Source organism: Rana temporaria, chromosome 4, assembly GCF_905171775.1.
Source record: "Rana temporaria chromosome 4, aRanTem1.1, whole genome shotgun sequence".
NCBI lineage: Eukaryota > Metazoa > Chordata > Amphibia > Anura > Ranidae > Rana > Rana temporaria.
In genome coordinates this window covers 231,312,008-231,328,071 of record NC_053492.1, presented here as the reverse complement: position 1 = coordinate 231,328,071, position 16,064 = coordinate 231,312,008, and the positions used below count along the sequence as shown (strand labels likewise).

Sequence of the window (16,064 nt, the reverse complement as noted above, 5' to 3'; positions counted from 1 at the left end):
TAGGCTCCGTTCACATCTCTGCATATGGTATCGCAGGTGGAGCTTCTTTTGAACGACTGGCATCCCACGATTCTGTTTGCACGATTTTACTGCGATTGTCACCTGATACGCCAAGATGTGAACAGAGCCTAAGAAAGTTAAGAAGTGGAATCTATTTAATAAATCTGGGATAAGTGTTCAGAACGACTCTGCTATGTGGTCTTTGCACAAATGCTCTCGTTCAGCATGCTTGCAGTGACAAAGTTAAAGTGGTTGTAAACCCTTAGATATACCCAGTGAAGTGGCTGGGCTCTGGCGATGCACAAATCTTCCTACATAAGCTGTACCTGTTCATGTACAGCCATCTTTCCCCTAGATTCTTTCAAAGAGCAGACATCAGTGATGAGAGCTCTGAGAGCTGATTTGAGGGAGAAAGCTGAGGCTGTCAATCAACTGAAGTTCCCTCTCCTGTCCCCATTCTTCTCTCTGTCAGGAAAACTTGTCAGAAGTGATTCATGTTCATATCAGAGGAAAGAGACAGCAGACATAAATTACACTTGGTGCTCTGGATTGAGACAAGTACACTATGGAGGGATATGCATTGTTCATATTTTATATCTTAGGTTTACAACCACTTTAAGGCAGAATTTCCAGAAATGTATTCTTTCAGGTCTTCTGTCCTTTGGGAAGAAATTTGTTCTCTTACTTATGAAATGTGCTTAATATTCTCCTATCTTCATTAATGTTAGAAAACCAGGAATTTGTAGTTTAGAAATTAGACAGAAAGCAACCTCATCACACCACTTACAAAGTCATACTGAACAACAGAACTCTAATCTTCTTTCATTGAAGTTGCTAATGAGACTCAAGCAAATTAAGAACTATAAATATTAATTGTTTACTAATAGACTTTCGCTTTTCGGTATAATCAGGATGACAAACAGGCATTATTAGCATGCATACAATTCTCTCTGCCATACATTAGGAAGGGATACAGTCATCTTATCTGGTCTTGCTCAATCACGGCAACCAATAAAACTGCTCTGCAGATATATTCTGCCTAAATCGGTTTGATGATTATACCTGTACCAAACAAATGGCCCCTGCCCCCATCTATAACTAGCTTTCACAGCAAGGAGCACATACATAGAAGGGCAAATGCATAAAAGACAAAAAAAGAACATTCCATAGCTCAGCTCACCAACCAGTCTGCTGACCAGCCAAATTAACTCGTTCAACAGTCTGCATTAAAAACATGGGTTTAGTTAGCACGCATTTGAAAACGCATGCGCAAGCTGCAAGGCCTCTTCATGGCACTCTGTGTATGCTTGCAGTCCTAAACACTACTGAATTTATAAGCGTCTCTACAGTGGGGGTACATGCATTCAGTGATGGAGCACCATTCCTCCAAATGACACCAATGATTAAACACTGTTCATCCCACTGACAACATTAATGGGGTACAGTTCCTCCCAGTGACAGCAATGATGGGGCACCATTCCTTTCATTTAGACCATTGTGTACTCCCACTAGCCACAGTATGGCCCCTTAAAGTCTGAAGAACAGTAAACTGACCCTTTACCTAGAAAGTTTGGAGACCCCTGCACTAGACAATGCTGCTGTCCTAATATAACCCTATGCTCCTTCATCCAGAGAGGGCACTGCAATATAGGAGGTGCATTACTGGCCAGATCAGTAGGTGAAAACAGAGTGAACAAAACCAAAAAAAAAAAAGAAAACTAATGCAGCCACCACCATCTTGGGGTCCGACGGGCCATTTCCATCGGTTCACCGCTGAAGTGGCCTGACGGCCTGATATGTGTACACACCATCAGTTCAAATTCCAGCTGTGTCAGAACGCAGTGGCGTAAAACACGCGACGTGCTGAAAAAAACGAAGTTCAATGCTTCCAAGCATGCGTCGACTTGATTCTGAGCATGCGCGGGTTTTGAACCGATGCTTTTGTGTACTAACCATCGGTTTGGACCGATCGGGCAGCGGTCCATCGGTTCGATTTTAAAGCATGTTTTAAAATTTTGGACCGCAGGACAACAGACCGATGGGCCATACACACGGTCGGTTTGGACCATTCTCATCGGTTTGGAACGACCGTGTGTACGCGGCCTTACAAGTTCTCGTCTATGGGAAACCGTTTTCCAGGTGAAAACAGAGGCTCTTTAATCATACCTAGTTTGAAATTATTAAAATGTCACAGTAAAATCTAAGGGTAACCATAAGCAATAAATAATGTTGACTAGATAAAGCAATTTATGGTCAGATCAGAAAACCATGATATCTATGCAGGACCCTCCACAACCCTGGATGAGCGTGTTAGGGAAAATTTTGCTGCGACAGATTTTCCTGGCTGATTGATATTGTTTCTTTTATAAAACAAAAGGCCTTCAGCACTCCCTCTTGAAAGTTCACTTGATGTAAATGTAGCAGTACCCCCATAGTTTGTACAAAGTGAAGTGGCCCACCTGTCACCCTGCCCAGCCCGGCGTTCACTCCTCAGTCACTCTCAGGCAGAAAACAGACCATGTGCTTGTTTTTTGTTATTTTTATTAGGGAATTAAACTTGGATGGGGTAAGAAAATTATGAAAAAATGTATATCAATCATTCGGCAGATTGTATATCAATCAATTGGGACAACTATATACACTTCTCTGTACAAGTTACTACTCCAGCACTTTCCTTCCTTACAGACTATTCCTCTTCCTTCCTCCTGCACAACTGCATATCTCCCAGGAGCAGCTAGCACATGTTTAGGCCTGACACTTGCTCAGCCAGGCCTTCGCAATTGCCTTTTGCAGGCAGGGACCTAGGGCCCTTTTGGTGTAGCAAGAAATAAAAAGTCATTAGTGCTAGCTGTCCTACTGGTGGACTACTTCTCCCAGTCAGCCCTCTTCAGGCCCTGCCGGCCCTTCTGGCTGCAACTGCCTGAATTCATTGCCCATGATATTGCATTCCTCACTACTGGCTCTACATCCCTCTCTGACTGCATGCTCCCAGTCCTCTCAAGCATGCCTCCCCAGTCCGCCTGACTGCAACTGGAGGTTCCCTCCTGAGGACTTGCCCGACAGCACTAGCTCCTGCTGTCCTCTCTTGCTCCTCCTGCGCTTCCTGTTCAAAGCCTCCACAATTTCCTAGAGGGCTTCGTCCTGCAACCGAGCCCAGGCACAAGGTCACCCTTCCCAGACTGGAGAGCTCCCTCAAAGGCAGTGACAGTCTAGTGAATCATTAGCTGCTAAAATTTGCCTACACTCACAAAAAAAAAAAAAAAAACACCTAATCTAGCACCTACCTATGTAGAGGGCACTACACTAACTTCCATGTTTAGAAAATAAAAATATCAGCTGTGAGCCAAGTCATGCAGTCATGGTTGGCTTCAATTTAAAATCTGCAGGCACATTTAGAACACCCCTTTCATTCCACTTGGATAAGCAGGAAATGTGGCCATACAAGCACGCTTTACCAGTGAAAACAGGAACGTTACGGCAATAAAAGACACAACATGGCATAATAAAAATGGACAAAATTGTGAAGATAGCACGGTCATCACAGTGTGGTACATAGTCCCAGAGACAGGTATATATTCCAAGGACAACAATGCAAACCTACAGCATAAACCACGTCAAAAGTTTAAATAAGTAAACAGAGAGAAAAACATGAATCCTTGTAAACTACATTCCACCTAATTGAGTCCCCTTGGTGCTCAGAAGCTTACAGATGTACTGTCTTTTCTTTTATCAAGACAAGAGGGGGGCTAAGAAGTGTAGAGATTAAATCATCTTTGCTTTGTACTGGGAGATCCAGAGCAGATGATGCTATAAGGTTAATATATTCACTGAAAACTGGCTTCAGGCTCTGTATAATGTGCAAGAAATAATTCCGCACACAAGTGCTAGAATTTAAAACGACTGCTCAACAAAGTGACTTTCAAAAGTTGAATAACTCTGTTGTAGAGCCGTCAAATAAGTGATATAAAAAGAAATGTATAAGTGAAGCACCAGGAATGTATGCACAAAAGGAACAGGCTACAGGCAGCCATGTACAACTCCAGATCGTTTGTCTGGTCATTGTCATTACACTGGCAGTACTGCCAGGAACAAAGGCAAACTATGGGGGCCCCATATCAAATTATGCCACACCAGCTACAGGAAATAATGCTATGATACAAACTTCTATTGTGATGTGTTTAGGAAGTACCAAGTCAGATTGTATTCAACTGGTTTTAATTAAAAAAATCAGCCCAAGAAATAACAATGATGTGATTTTTTTTTCTGCTGCCCTTTCCACTAACAAAGGTAGAACTTTGAAATTCCATCCTGATTTACTTCTCACCAAATAAAGAATAATGAATAGCAAAAACATGACAAGTGTTGAGAAAAAGGCTTGAGGATATAACAAACATTCTACATTTTTTTTATTAGCATACGTTTTAGTGATCACAATGAAAATCCTGTGGAAACAGTTTATCAAATATAAATGCTGAAGACATCAAGCCCTGTTTGCACAGTTTTCCTCTCTCTTTGCCCAGCAAATAATGTGTGTATGCCAGGCACATAGTCCACATAAGGCTCAATTCACAAAGCTAATATACCAGGATATCGATCTTTATTTAAAGCAGAACGCCGGTCAAAAATGTTTTTGCCATTGCAGTGGGGCGGTTCACTGCTTGTTTTGTTCCAGGGGAGAGGACAGTGGAGATATACTTACCTCACCCACCAATCCTCCTCACACAAGACCAAACCCTGACCCTGAAGCCGCAAATCAACCCAAACTAAAACATTTCCACCATCATGCTTGACAGTTTATGTGGTTCTTTCTCCTGAAATGCCATCTTGGGTTTGTAACAAATGTATCTACTCTGTTACTAAAACAACCCTATCTTTGATCAGTTTTCATTAGGGGCGCCGCCTCCCTATCCATGTGTCTGGCCACTTCAACGAAATGCATGGCGCCGGGCGCATGAATTCCAATGGCCTGTCATTTTTTAAGCATGTAATTAGAGCCTGAGGCTCTAATAGGCTTCAAAAAAGCCCACCTAGCTGTGTGACAATAGCAAATTAATGTTTGCTATTGTCACACCGATTCTCCTCCCGGCCAATCAGGAAGTGGGTCTTGAGCCCCGTTTCCTGATTGGCCGAAAAGGAGAAGCGATCCTATTGGCCTAGGAGGGCGGAGACATCATGCAGGGGAAGCCGGGCCGCTGTGAGGCAGAGGAAGGATAATGCAGTGTAAAGCGCCGCCCGGAGAAAGCCCTCACCATAGATGGGGTTAGTGGAGGGGGGGTGTTTGGCAGTGGATGGATTGCCCCCCCCCAAAAAAAAATACCACCAGCCGCCACTGGCTTTCAGTGTATTGTTCCAAAAGGCATGGTATTTTCCCATATGTTCAATGGAAAACTGTAATCTTTTCTTATTACACCTCTCATGCAAGTCTTATTCCGATTGCAGATGTATGCACTTTGATTTCAGCTGTTGCAAAAGTTAAATCAACATCCTGCAATGAAATTCTGGGGTTTTGGAGACTTCTTTTATAGCATCAGATGGTGAGTTCTCGGCATGAATTTGCTGGGCTGGCCAGTCCTTAAATTGGTAGTTCCTAAAAATCTAAAGCAGATTATTTTGCTTACCACGGAATGATTGATTTTAAATCATTTTGTGATCTTTTTAAATTTCTTGCAAGACTCCTAGGCAACCACAATTTTCTGAGTATTAAATAAAATAAGTTCTACTTTTATACTCCCTAATATGCAGCTGCGGTTTCAGTGCGGCAGTCTGGTGCAGTTCTGCTTACCAGTTCAGGTGCAAATTTTTACCCGAAATCGCACCTAATCCAGACCCAAAATCTCAAAGGACCCTTCTTAAAACTTCACCCCAGCCGACCCGCACATGTGTGAACTGGCTACATCGAAAGCCAGTCCATTTCACATGTTACACTAATTGGGTGCGGTTAAAAATGCATCCAATTCACACAACCGAGCCTTAGGAGGTTCTAATCATTGTCAACCAATCTGAACGGCAGATAATAATTGCATAGATTTAAAGTGGTTGTAAACGTAGGGGTGTGCGTGCTTACTACATATGACAAATCAGCATTTTATTTATTTTCTTAAGATACTTCTATAGTGCTGTCAATTTACACAGCGCTTTACATTATACAGTCACATCAGTTCCTAACCTCAAGACGCTTACAATCTAAGGTCCCTAACTCATATTCAGACAGGATCCAATCAACCTACCAGCGTGTCTTTGGAGTGTGGAAGGAAACCAGATTATCCAAATGAAACTCACGCAGGCACAGGGAGAACATGCAAACTCTAGGCGGTTAGTGTTGTGGTTGGGATTCAAACCAGCGACCTTTTTGATTTTTGTTAATTTATTGAAAAGGAATACACCACGTTAATCGTATGTGTTTTTCAAGTATATTATCCTAATCTGAAATCACTTTTTGAAATGAATTTCGAATAGGAAAAGGTCTACAATTTCCATGAGGTGTACTTACCTTTTCACATGACTGTATACAATACAGGAGAGGGATGTCTAGTGTCATAGCTTAGATATCCCAGAAAACATACTCTAACCTTGGAAACACAAATATATGCAAAGCACATAAGTACCTGCGTAACGAAGAGTCGGGACTAAATTCCTCATTGATAAGCTCTGCCTCACTCTGGGCAATTCTCATGGCAAGCTCCCGATCTCTTCGCTCTTGTTCAAGTATAGTCTGCTGTTGTGACTGCTCCTCTCGTTCTCTCACCATCTGCATCTCCACCTCGAGCTGCAGGTATACAAGAACAATGATATTTTGAACTTTACATTAATAATGATGCATGTTATTATTGAAGTTATTTTATTTAGCTGGTACTTAAAGACCAGGGGGCATAAAAAACAATATCAGGAACATCAGAGCATTACATCTTTTAATCACAGCATTAGATCTTTTGAATGATAAAGTATGCACTAAATCTTGCCAGTGCCAGTATACCACTGTTATGTTTTTTTTTTTAATCAAAAGAAACCCTAAAGCAAGCAGTGGCATGCTGTTCGATTTTAGCTGATAATCTACTCTAAATTCACGGAACTTTCAAAAAAATATAGAACATGTAGCCTCAATGCTGAAATTATGAAGCTGCGTATAATTAATGATATAATATGTTGTTTGATTTGAACATTCTAAAGCATGGTTATTTGTAAGAAACAACTTTCTATCCAGTCAACTGAAGCAGAAGGAGAGCAAATGAAATACAGATGTAGTATATTTTACCAAACACTGTCACATCAGTGATTCTCCCTCTCCAGACAGCCACAGTTTCTGAGAGGTGACCATATCCAGTAACTTTCATAATATAATGATTTATGAGTGTCATAGGAGAAGAAATATCCATCCTGGTTTGCGCAAATGTCACATCTGATAAACTATAAGAGCCATGGCTATTGCACAAGGCTATGAACCTGAGACACCATTCAGTTGAAAAAATGGTCAGAATACAAAATTGCAAATAGAACCTTCATGATATGCTATGCTTTGGGCAATCATAATTTTTTTTATTTTCAGGCAATCATGAAGCAATTGTATTGTTTGGATGTCACCCCCTACCTACATACACACACACAAACCAGCTTACTGCCCCATTATTATTATTATCCTTGGCACAGCAAGAATTAAAAGTCAAGGGCTTCAAATTATGCTGGCTGAGTATAGTAGTTAGAGGTTGCTGTGATTCAAACAAATACTTCATTATGGTGCAAAGCACTTTAACCCCTACATGACAAAAGGTAAAACAAATCAACGCCTGAAACCCATGCTGCAACTTTGGCATTTTATTGAAACTGTAGATATCATCGAAATGATTTAAGGTGATATTAAAGTCTTTTTTTGGCTTAAAAATAACAAACGTGTATACTTACCTGCTCTGTGCAGTTGGTTTTGCACAGAGCAGCCCAGATCCTCCTCTTGGGTCCCTTGCCAGCGCAACTGGCCCCTCCCTCCTGCCCTGAGCACCATAGGGGCACCTGAGCCGAGTCGCTGCTCTGTGTGTCCATACAGACATGGAGCTCCAGCTTGGCCCCGCCCCTCTCTCCCCTCATCGGCTCACCGACTGATTGACAGCAGCAGGAGAAAATGGTGCCCGCTGCTGTCTCAGCCAAGTATTAAGGGGGCTGCTGCACACAGGTTTGTTATTTTAATGCATTAAGATAACAAACCGTCTACCTTTAGAACCACTTTAATGTATCAAGGTAAATTAGACCTTCTTTATTTTTTAATTTTTTCAGAATACAATTGGGCCTTCATATGGTGGTAAATAGCAATAGATATCTCCTATTTTTGTTCTATTGTAAAAGGAAAATTGGCCCAAATTGTAAAACGGTACATTTCTTACCATTACCATGACCCACCACCAAAGAACAAACCAAATTCTCCTACATGTGCCCATCACAGAGATAGCCCATACTGTATGTGTATGTTTTTGTAATTTTTACCCATAGTAGGTCCCAGAAACAATGTGAATTTTGAGATTTTTTTATCCTACCTAAAACACAATGATGCTAAAAAATTTTTTTTAAACTACCTAAAACAAACTGACCTTGGACCCTAAAACTGAACTAGATCAAACCGGGATCTAGCCATTTTATTAACAGAGGCTACTGCCAGATTGTGGCAACACTCGGAATGGTGCTGCCAGGTCCATATATGATTGCACTGACGGATTCAGAGTTTGCTCACCCAGAGGGTGTAAGACGACAGAAGAAAAGTGTCAGTAGGGGCAGGTAAACAAACTCAGCACTGTCATGCTCTTACAGCGCTCCGGAATTCAGAAGCTGGCAGCTGTGTTTACATGAATACAGGAGCTAAAGCGAGAAAGAGAACCCTGCCTCCTCCGGCTCTCCCCACCTCTCTCCACCTTTCTTTAACATTTCTAGCACTTGGCTGTGCGGGCTGTGTTCCCTTTCCTCCTCATCCTTCCTGTCCGTGCAGCTTGTGTACTGAAAGGAATAGGTGGAGAGAGAACACAGCCCGCGGCAGAAGACAGAGCCTGCACAAGAGCCCTCCTCTACTGCTAGCGTGGTAGATGCAGGATTCTGACATCAGAGAAACAATACACAGTGTCCTACTCTGAATGTTTACAATTGTTCTCAGCCACCAGAGCTGCTGCTTAGGCCGCTGCCATCACTTTCAGGCTCCCAGGGAGGTTTATACTAGAGTTTAGAGTAATAATATATGATACATTTGCCTAGGATTTTGTAAGAATGTTGCTTTTTTAAATTCATTACAGGGTCTCTTTAAGAATCTTAGAAGATTTGTTGAATACATTCAAAACAGTTCAAAAAGAATACAAATGTCTGAACAATGAAGGGTTGATCTTTACGTACACTGTAAGCTGTGTGTCAGAACGGTGGAGTAACACACTATTTGGGTGGAACTTATGGCTTTTTGCGTTTCGATATGAATAAAAAGCAGCCATAGGGAAAATATAACGTATATCTCCAGTAACACTTTAGTAAGCACCGAATGACCACCAGATTTTTTTGTATTGAAACGGATGTCTTTCACTATATACACATCCAGGTAGGACTCCTGCTTGAAAGGCTGGCTTTGTTAATTTCATGTCATTTTGTCCACTGATTTCACAGAAAGAAATCAATACACAAGAAAGAGTTCACGGTCTGACCATTTCTAAGAGAACGAGAGCACACAAACCTGAATTCTTCTTTCTTCCTCTTCTCTCTTTTTCCGGTCTTCCTCTTCTTGTTTTCGCTTTACCTCAATCTCGGCTTTTCTACATTTCAATGAAACATGCAAAAGTATTTTTTAATGTAATGTTTTAGGCTACTACATGAAAGCTGAATTTCTGGCAGATATAAAAACACCACTTAAAAAAGTTAAGTATTCTTTTAGCTGCATTTAAAAATAAATGCATTTCTTGAGTAAGTATTTGACTCTTGGATAGCATCCTCCTGTGAACTTATGTATAGCAACTTTAAGAGTGATGACCAGAACTAGGAGCCAATCAGGCTCGGATGTAGTACACAAGTGCTGTCAGGGAAAGAGAGCAGTGTGAGTAGGGGAAGGACTCTCTCTGCTGCTTCAATGTCCAATCAGCAGGTTGTAGGTGTGTTTTCACCATGTGTTCTGGGTTGCTGCTGCTGTGGAGGTTCAAGACCTGACTATGCAGTCTGGCTATGGTGCCTGGATTCAGGGTGGATTTGGTTTTAAATCACTAGTAAAAAGTATTGATTTAAATCATAATTTTTAAAGAGCAACTGCCATCTCTGTCCTGCAGTTGCCTCTCCTCTAACAGGCGCTGCCATGTTGGATCTAAAATAACAGGTACTCTTTAAATGTAAAGACTCATTCTTGCTGGTAGTTAGAATCTTTAAAGAGATAAAGCAAAATTCCTGAACTTTGTTTTATTTCATGGTTACTGTGAAATTGTGTGAATGCATCAATGCAGTGCATGTTATCTCAGCTTGCACCGCTTGGATTCATTGAATGAGTTTACCAAAAATAAAGAGATTTTTAATACAGCTTACCTGTAAAATCTTTTTCTTGGAGTACATCACGGGACACAGAGCGGCATTCATTACTATATGGGTTATATGGAGTACCTTCAGGTGTAGACACTGGCAATCTTCAAACAGGAAATGCCCCTCCCTATATAACCCCCTCCCATAGGAGGAGTACCTCAGTTTTGTAGCAAGCAGTATGCCTCCCAAAATGGTCCTCAAAAGAGGGGTGGGAGCTCTGTGTCCCGTGATGTACTCCAAGAAAAAGATTTTACAGGTAAGCTGTATTAAAAATCTCTTTTTCTTTATCGTTACATCACGGGACACAGAGCGGCATTCATTACTATATGGGATGTCCCAAAGCAATGCTTACAATGAGGGGAGGGAGAACATCTCCAAGACAAAAGGATTTAATTTAGAGATATACTCAAATCATAATAAATCCAACTTATTTGAGAAAAATAATCTTAAATTTTAAATTTAACTCAAAAAAAGAGGAGCCCCCGGAATCCGAGGGTCTCAAACTGCAGCCTGCAGCACTGCCTGCCCGAAGGCAGTATCAGTATTCCTTCTTACGTCCAACTTGTAGAATTTTGTAAATGTGTGGACCGAAGACCAGGTTGCCGCCTTGCAAACTTGAGCCATAGAGATCTGGTGGTGTGCTGCCCAGGAGGCGCCCATGGCTCTAGTAGAATGAGCCCTTAATGATACTGGAGGAGGCAACCCTTTCAAGCCGTAGGCCTGAGTGATCAATTGCTTAATCCACCTAGAAATGGTGGACTTTGCAGCTGCCTGCCCCTTCTTGGGCCCATCCGGTAGAATAAACAGCACATCTGTTTTCCGGATCTTCTCTGTAGCTTTAAGATAGGCCTTCATGGCCCTGACAATATCCAAGGTATGCAGCAACCCTTCCTTTCTGGAAGTAGGTTTAGGGAAGAAGGATGGTAATACCAAATCCTGGTTCAAATGAAAACTGGATATGACCTTCGGTAAGAAGGAAGGATGAGGGCGGAGAACGACCTTGTCCTTATGAAATATAAGATATGGTTCCTTACAGGATAAGGCTGCCAGTTCCGAAACTCTTCTTGCGGAAACTATGGCAACCAAAAACACCAACTTCCTCGTCAGTAGAACCAAAGGAACTTCAGCCAACGGCTCAAACGGTTGTTTCTGTAAACTCGACAGAACAAGATTTAAATCCCACGGACAAAGCGGGGATTTAACTGGAGGTTTAATACGTAAGACCCCTTGAAGGAAGGTCTTAACCAGCGAGTGGGTGGCCAGCGGCCGCTGAAACCACACTGACAGGGCAGAAATCTGTCCTTTGATTGTGCTTAATGCCAATCCTTTATCCACTCCTAGCTGGAGAAAACTTAAAACTCTATCTATGGTGAACTTGCGAGGAAGCCATAGCTTGGACTCGCACCAGCCTATATAGGCCTTCCAGACCCTGTGATAAATCACCCTAGAGACCGGTTTCCTGGCTCTGATTAGGGTAGAGATTACTTTCTGAGACAGACCTCTACCCCTGAGAATCAAGGATTCAGCTTCCAGGCCGTCAAATTTAGATGCCGTAAGGCAGGGTGGAGGATCGGACCTTGCGATAGCAGGTCTGGCCTTAGAGGCAGAGTCCAAGGGTTTCCCACTACCATCCTTAGGATTAGTGAGTACCAAGCCCTTCTGGGCCATGCTGGAGCTACCAGGATAACTGGTATGTGCTCCACCCGGATCCTGCGCAGCAGGCGGGGTAGTAACTGGAGCGGGGGAAACGCATAAAGAAGCTTGAACTGATGCCAAGGGCAAACCAGAGCATCGGTTCCGCAGGCCATCGGATCCCTTGAGCGGGACATGAACCTGTCTAGTTTCTTGTTGAGTCTCGATGCCATGATATCCACGTCCGGCACTCCCCATCTTTGGCAGAGTGCTTGAAAGACTTGTGGATGCAGAGACCATTCCCCCGGCCATAGAGTCTGGCGGCTTAAGAAGTCCGCCTGAAAGTTGTCCACTCCGGGAATGAATATTGCCGATATGCAGGGCACATGAGCCTCTGCCCATAGGAGAATCAAGCTCACTTCTCTCTGAGCGGCCTGACTCCTGGTCCCCCCTTGGTGATTTATGTATGCCACTGCCGTGGCATTGTCTGATTGAATTCTCACCGGGAGCCCCTGCAATTTCGACGTCCAAGCCCTGAGGGCTAGTCGAACAGCTCTGAGCTCCAAGATGTTGATGGGTAAAAGCTTCTCTGGCTTTGCCCAAATACCTTGGCGAGTGGAACCATCCACAATCGCTCCCCAGCCCGTCAGGCTGGCGTCTGTGGTCACTATCTTCCAAGCCACTGGGCTGAAAGATTTTCCCTTCAGTAGATTCTGAGGGTCTAACCACCAACACAGACTTTGCCGGACTCTTGATGAGAGAGGCAACGGGATATCCAAGGCCTGTGGCCTTCTGCTCCATGCTGACAGGATGGCTGCCTGCAGGATGCGAGTGTGGCTCTGGGCGTATGGCACCGCCTCGAAAGTAGCCACCATCTTGCCTAGTAATCTCATACATAGACGAATAGTCGGTTCTTTCTTGCTTAGAACCAGTAGGATTAATTCCTTGATGGCTTTGACCTTCCTCAGAGGTAGGAACACCCCTTGTTGTTCCGTGTCTAATCTCATGCCGAGATATTCCAACTGCCTTGTGGGCTGGAATGCTGACTTTTCTCGATTTAGGACCCAGCCGAACCTCTCGAGGTATTGGACCGTGAGGGCCACTGCTCGTTCCAAGCCGGGAGACGAGTGGTCTATGACTAGGAGGTCGTCCAGGTATGCTAGGATCGTGACCCCTTGGATCCTTAGCTTGGCTAGGATTGGAGCTAGAACCTTCGTGAACACCCGGGGGGCCGTAGCCAACCCGAAGGGAAGCGCCACGAATTGGAAATGACGCGAAGCCACCAAAAAGCGTAGATATCTTTGATGTGGCTGATAAATTGGAACATGAAGGTAGGCATCCTTTATGTCTATGGACGCCATGAAGTCGTCCTTTTGGAGTGTGGCAGCTGCTGACCGCACGGATTCCATCCGAAATGAGCGGACTTTTAAGTATGCATTTACCATCTTTAGGTCCAAAATTGGCCTGACATCTCCATTGGGCTTTAGGATGATGAATAGGTTGGAGTAGAAACCCAGCCCCTGTTCCAGGACTGGTACCTCTACTATTACTTCCTGGGAAAGTAGATGATCTAGAGCCGACCTTAATGCGGCTCCTTTCTCCAGATCGTTTGGAATCCTCGACTCCTGGAAATGAGGAGGAGGAAACCTTAGGAATTCTAGCTTGTAGCCTGTGGCCACGGAAGACCGTACCCACTCGTCGGGAATGCTGGCTTCCCAAATCTCCGAAAAGAGTCGCAGCCTTCCCCCCACCTTCGTGGGTGGGGGCGCCCCTTCATGAGGTAGACTTGGGGGCTGGTTTTGCTGGCTTGCGAAACCACTGCCTCTTGCCCCTAACAGCCTGTCTTTGTGATCTGCTGTTGAAGCCGAAGTTTGTTCTTGCAGGAGGCCGTCGATACTGCTTGGCATTAGAGGGCCCCTGCCCAGGGGAGGACTGTCGTTTAAACGCAGGTCCCTGAACCCTCTTCTTAGTTGGCAAGAGAGTACTCTTGCCGCTTGAAATGGTCTGAATGTATTTATCTAAGTCCTCTCCGAAGAGCCGTCCTCCATGGAAGGGAAACCCTGCCAGGAGCTTCTTGCATGGGGGCTCAGCCTCCCAGCTTTTTAACCATAAGAGTCTTCTCATATGGATAAGGGATAATGATAAACGTGACGCTTGTTGGATAGAATCCTTGATTGCGTCTACCGTAAAACATATGGCCTTAGGGACATCCGAAAATTCTTCTGCCTGCTCGGCAGGAATAAGTTCAAGCATTTGCTTAAATTGATCCGATAAAGCTTGAGCGACTCCAATCGCAGCCACGGCTGGCTGTACTACTGCCCCTGCAGAAGTGAAGGAGTTCTTAAGTAGGGCTTCCAAGCGTCTATCAACTGGATCTTTGAAAACCTGTACGTTTTCTACAGGACATGTTAACGATTTGTTAACACATGAGATGGCTGCGTCTACTGCAGGAGAAGCCCATCTCTTGGAAAACTTTTCTTCCATAGGATATAAGACAGAAAATTTCTTAGGTGGAAAGAAAACCTTGTCTGGTTTGTTCCACTCTTGGAACAAGACTCCCTCCAATAGAGGATGGATCGGAAACACAGCACTGCTTTGAGGCGCCCTCAGTGAGCCCAAAGCTGAAACCGTCGATACCTGGAGATCTGGTACAGGCAGGTTGAATGCCTTATGGACCAAGTCCGTCAAGCCCTGAATCCACCAGCTCTCCCTCAGGGAGACTGCCCCAGACTCCTCTGTATCCGGATCTTCGATCCCTGAACCTACTTGGTCTCTGTCCAAGAGGTCGTCCAATTCCCCAGAGGAAAGGACCTCCTCTTCCGAGGGTCCGCGCACGGGTGACGGAGATCTATTCCGCTTACTACCCCGCATGGCTGCGGCTATCATTTCTCCCATGCTTCTCCGCATCTCATTTAAAGAGGCGAGTAACACCTCCTCCGTGACCACCTTAGGGTTGGGTTGACTTGCGTCAGCTCTAGCCCCAGACCCCGATGGCCCAAAGGCTCCCTGTGGGGAAAGCAGCGGCATAGCTCTATCCGAGACCTCAGATTCTGCGGGGGAATCCCCACCTTTTGTACCCTCTGATCTTGATGCCATGGTACAATACCGAGGTACACCTGCTACTTATTGGTACCTGGGACTTATAATAGTTAAATGCCCAAACACCTGTTTGGGGAATAAAAAATGTTTCCTCTACCCTAGATGACACTTTTTTTTTTTTTTTTTTCTTTTTTTTTTTTTTTTTTTTTTTCAAAGAAAAACTTTTCTTCTTTTTTTTTTTTTTTTCAATCTAGGCAAGAAAAAACATTCTATCCCCCTGAGTAGTATTGCCAAAGAAAAGACTATGAGATGGAAAAGAAAACCAGCCTATTCCTAGGCTAAACCACAATCTTCTGAAGACTGTAGTATTCTTTCTGGCCACTGTGTGTCCTCAGCGCCCCGTGCTTCACTCCAGTCCTTCCTCCCTTAAGCCAGAGAAATGAATGAGCTGTGGCATCTAAGGAAGGGCCGCCCCTTCCTTTAAACCACTGACCCGCCCTTCCCCCCCAGCTAAAACGGCGCCAAATGCGTCTATAACACGTGCACGCGCACCGCGCGCGCGCCCGCCGACGGGGGGGGGGGGTTGGGAGGAAGGGCCTCTCTGTTCCTGCAGCCGCAGGCCTGGAACACACGAGGAGGTCAGCGTTTTGCCTGCCTTGCAGGCATGAGGGAGAGGACTGGATAGAGCATCGCCTGGAGGCTTGCAGGTAAGCATAGCTCTCTGACACACACATACACTAGTACATAAAAGGCCCCACTCACAGCTTTTCCAACACTACCAGGGAGGTCACCTTTTATGGGGAAATATAACATATAGAGCCATCCTATCTTCATGATATGTGACTGGTTTGCCAGATGCAATGCATAACCTTAGGCAT

The 16,064-nt window shown here is 44.1% G+C and overlaps 1 protein-coding gene across 8 annotated transcripts in view; it reads right to left on the bottom strand.

Annotated features, from left to right (window-relative positions):
• Nucleotides 1–16,064, bottom strand: part of MYO6 (myosin VI) — a 344,822-nt gene that overhangs the window by 46,188 nt on the left and 282,570 nt on the right. For all 8 annotated transcript variants that reach the window (XM_040349981.1, XM_040349983.1, XM_040349984.1 and 5 more), the window contains 2 exons: nucleotides 9,689–9,767; nucleotides 6,606–6,766 (listed from right to left, as the gene is read on the bottom strand). In XM_040349981.1, coding sequence (XP_040205915.1) covers nucleotides 6,606–6,766; nucleotides 9,689–9,767 — 240 coding nt within the window. The remainder of the gene's footprint in view (nucleotides 1–6,605; nucleotides 6,767–9,688; nucleotides 9,768–16,064) is intronic.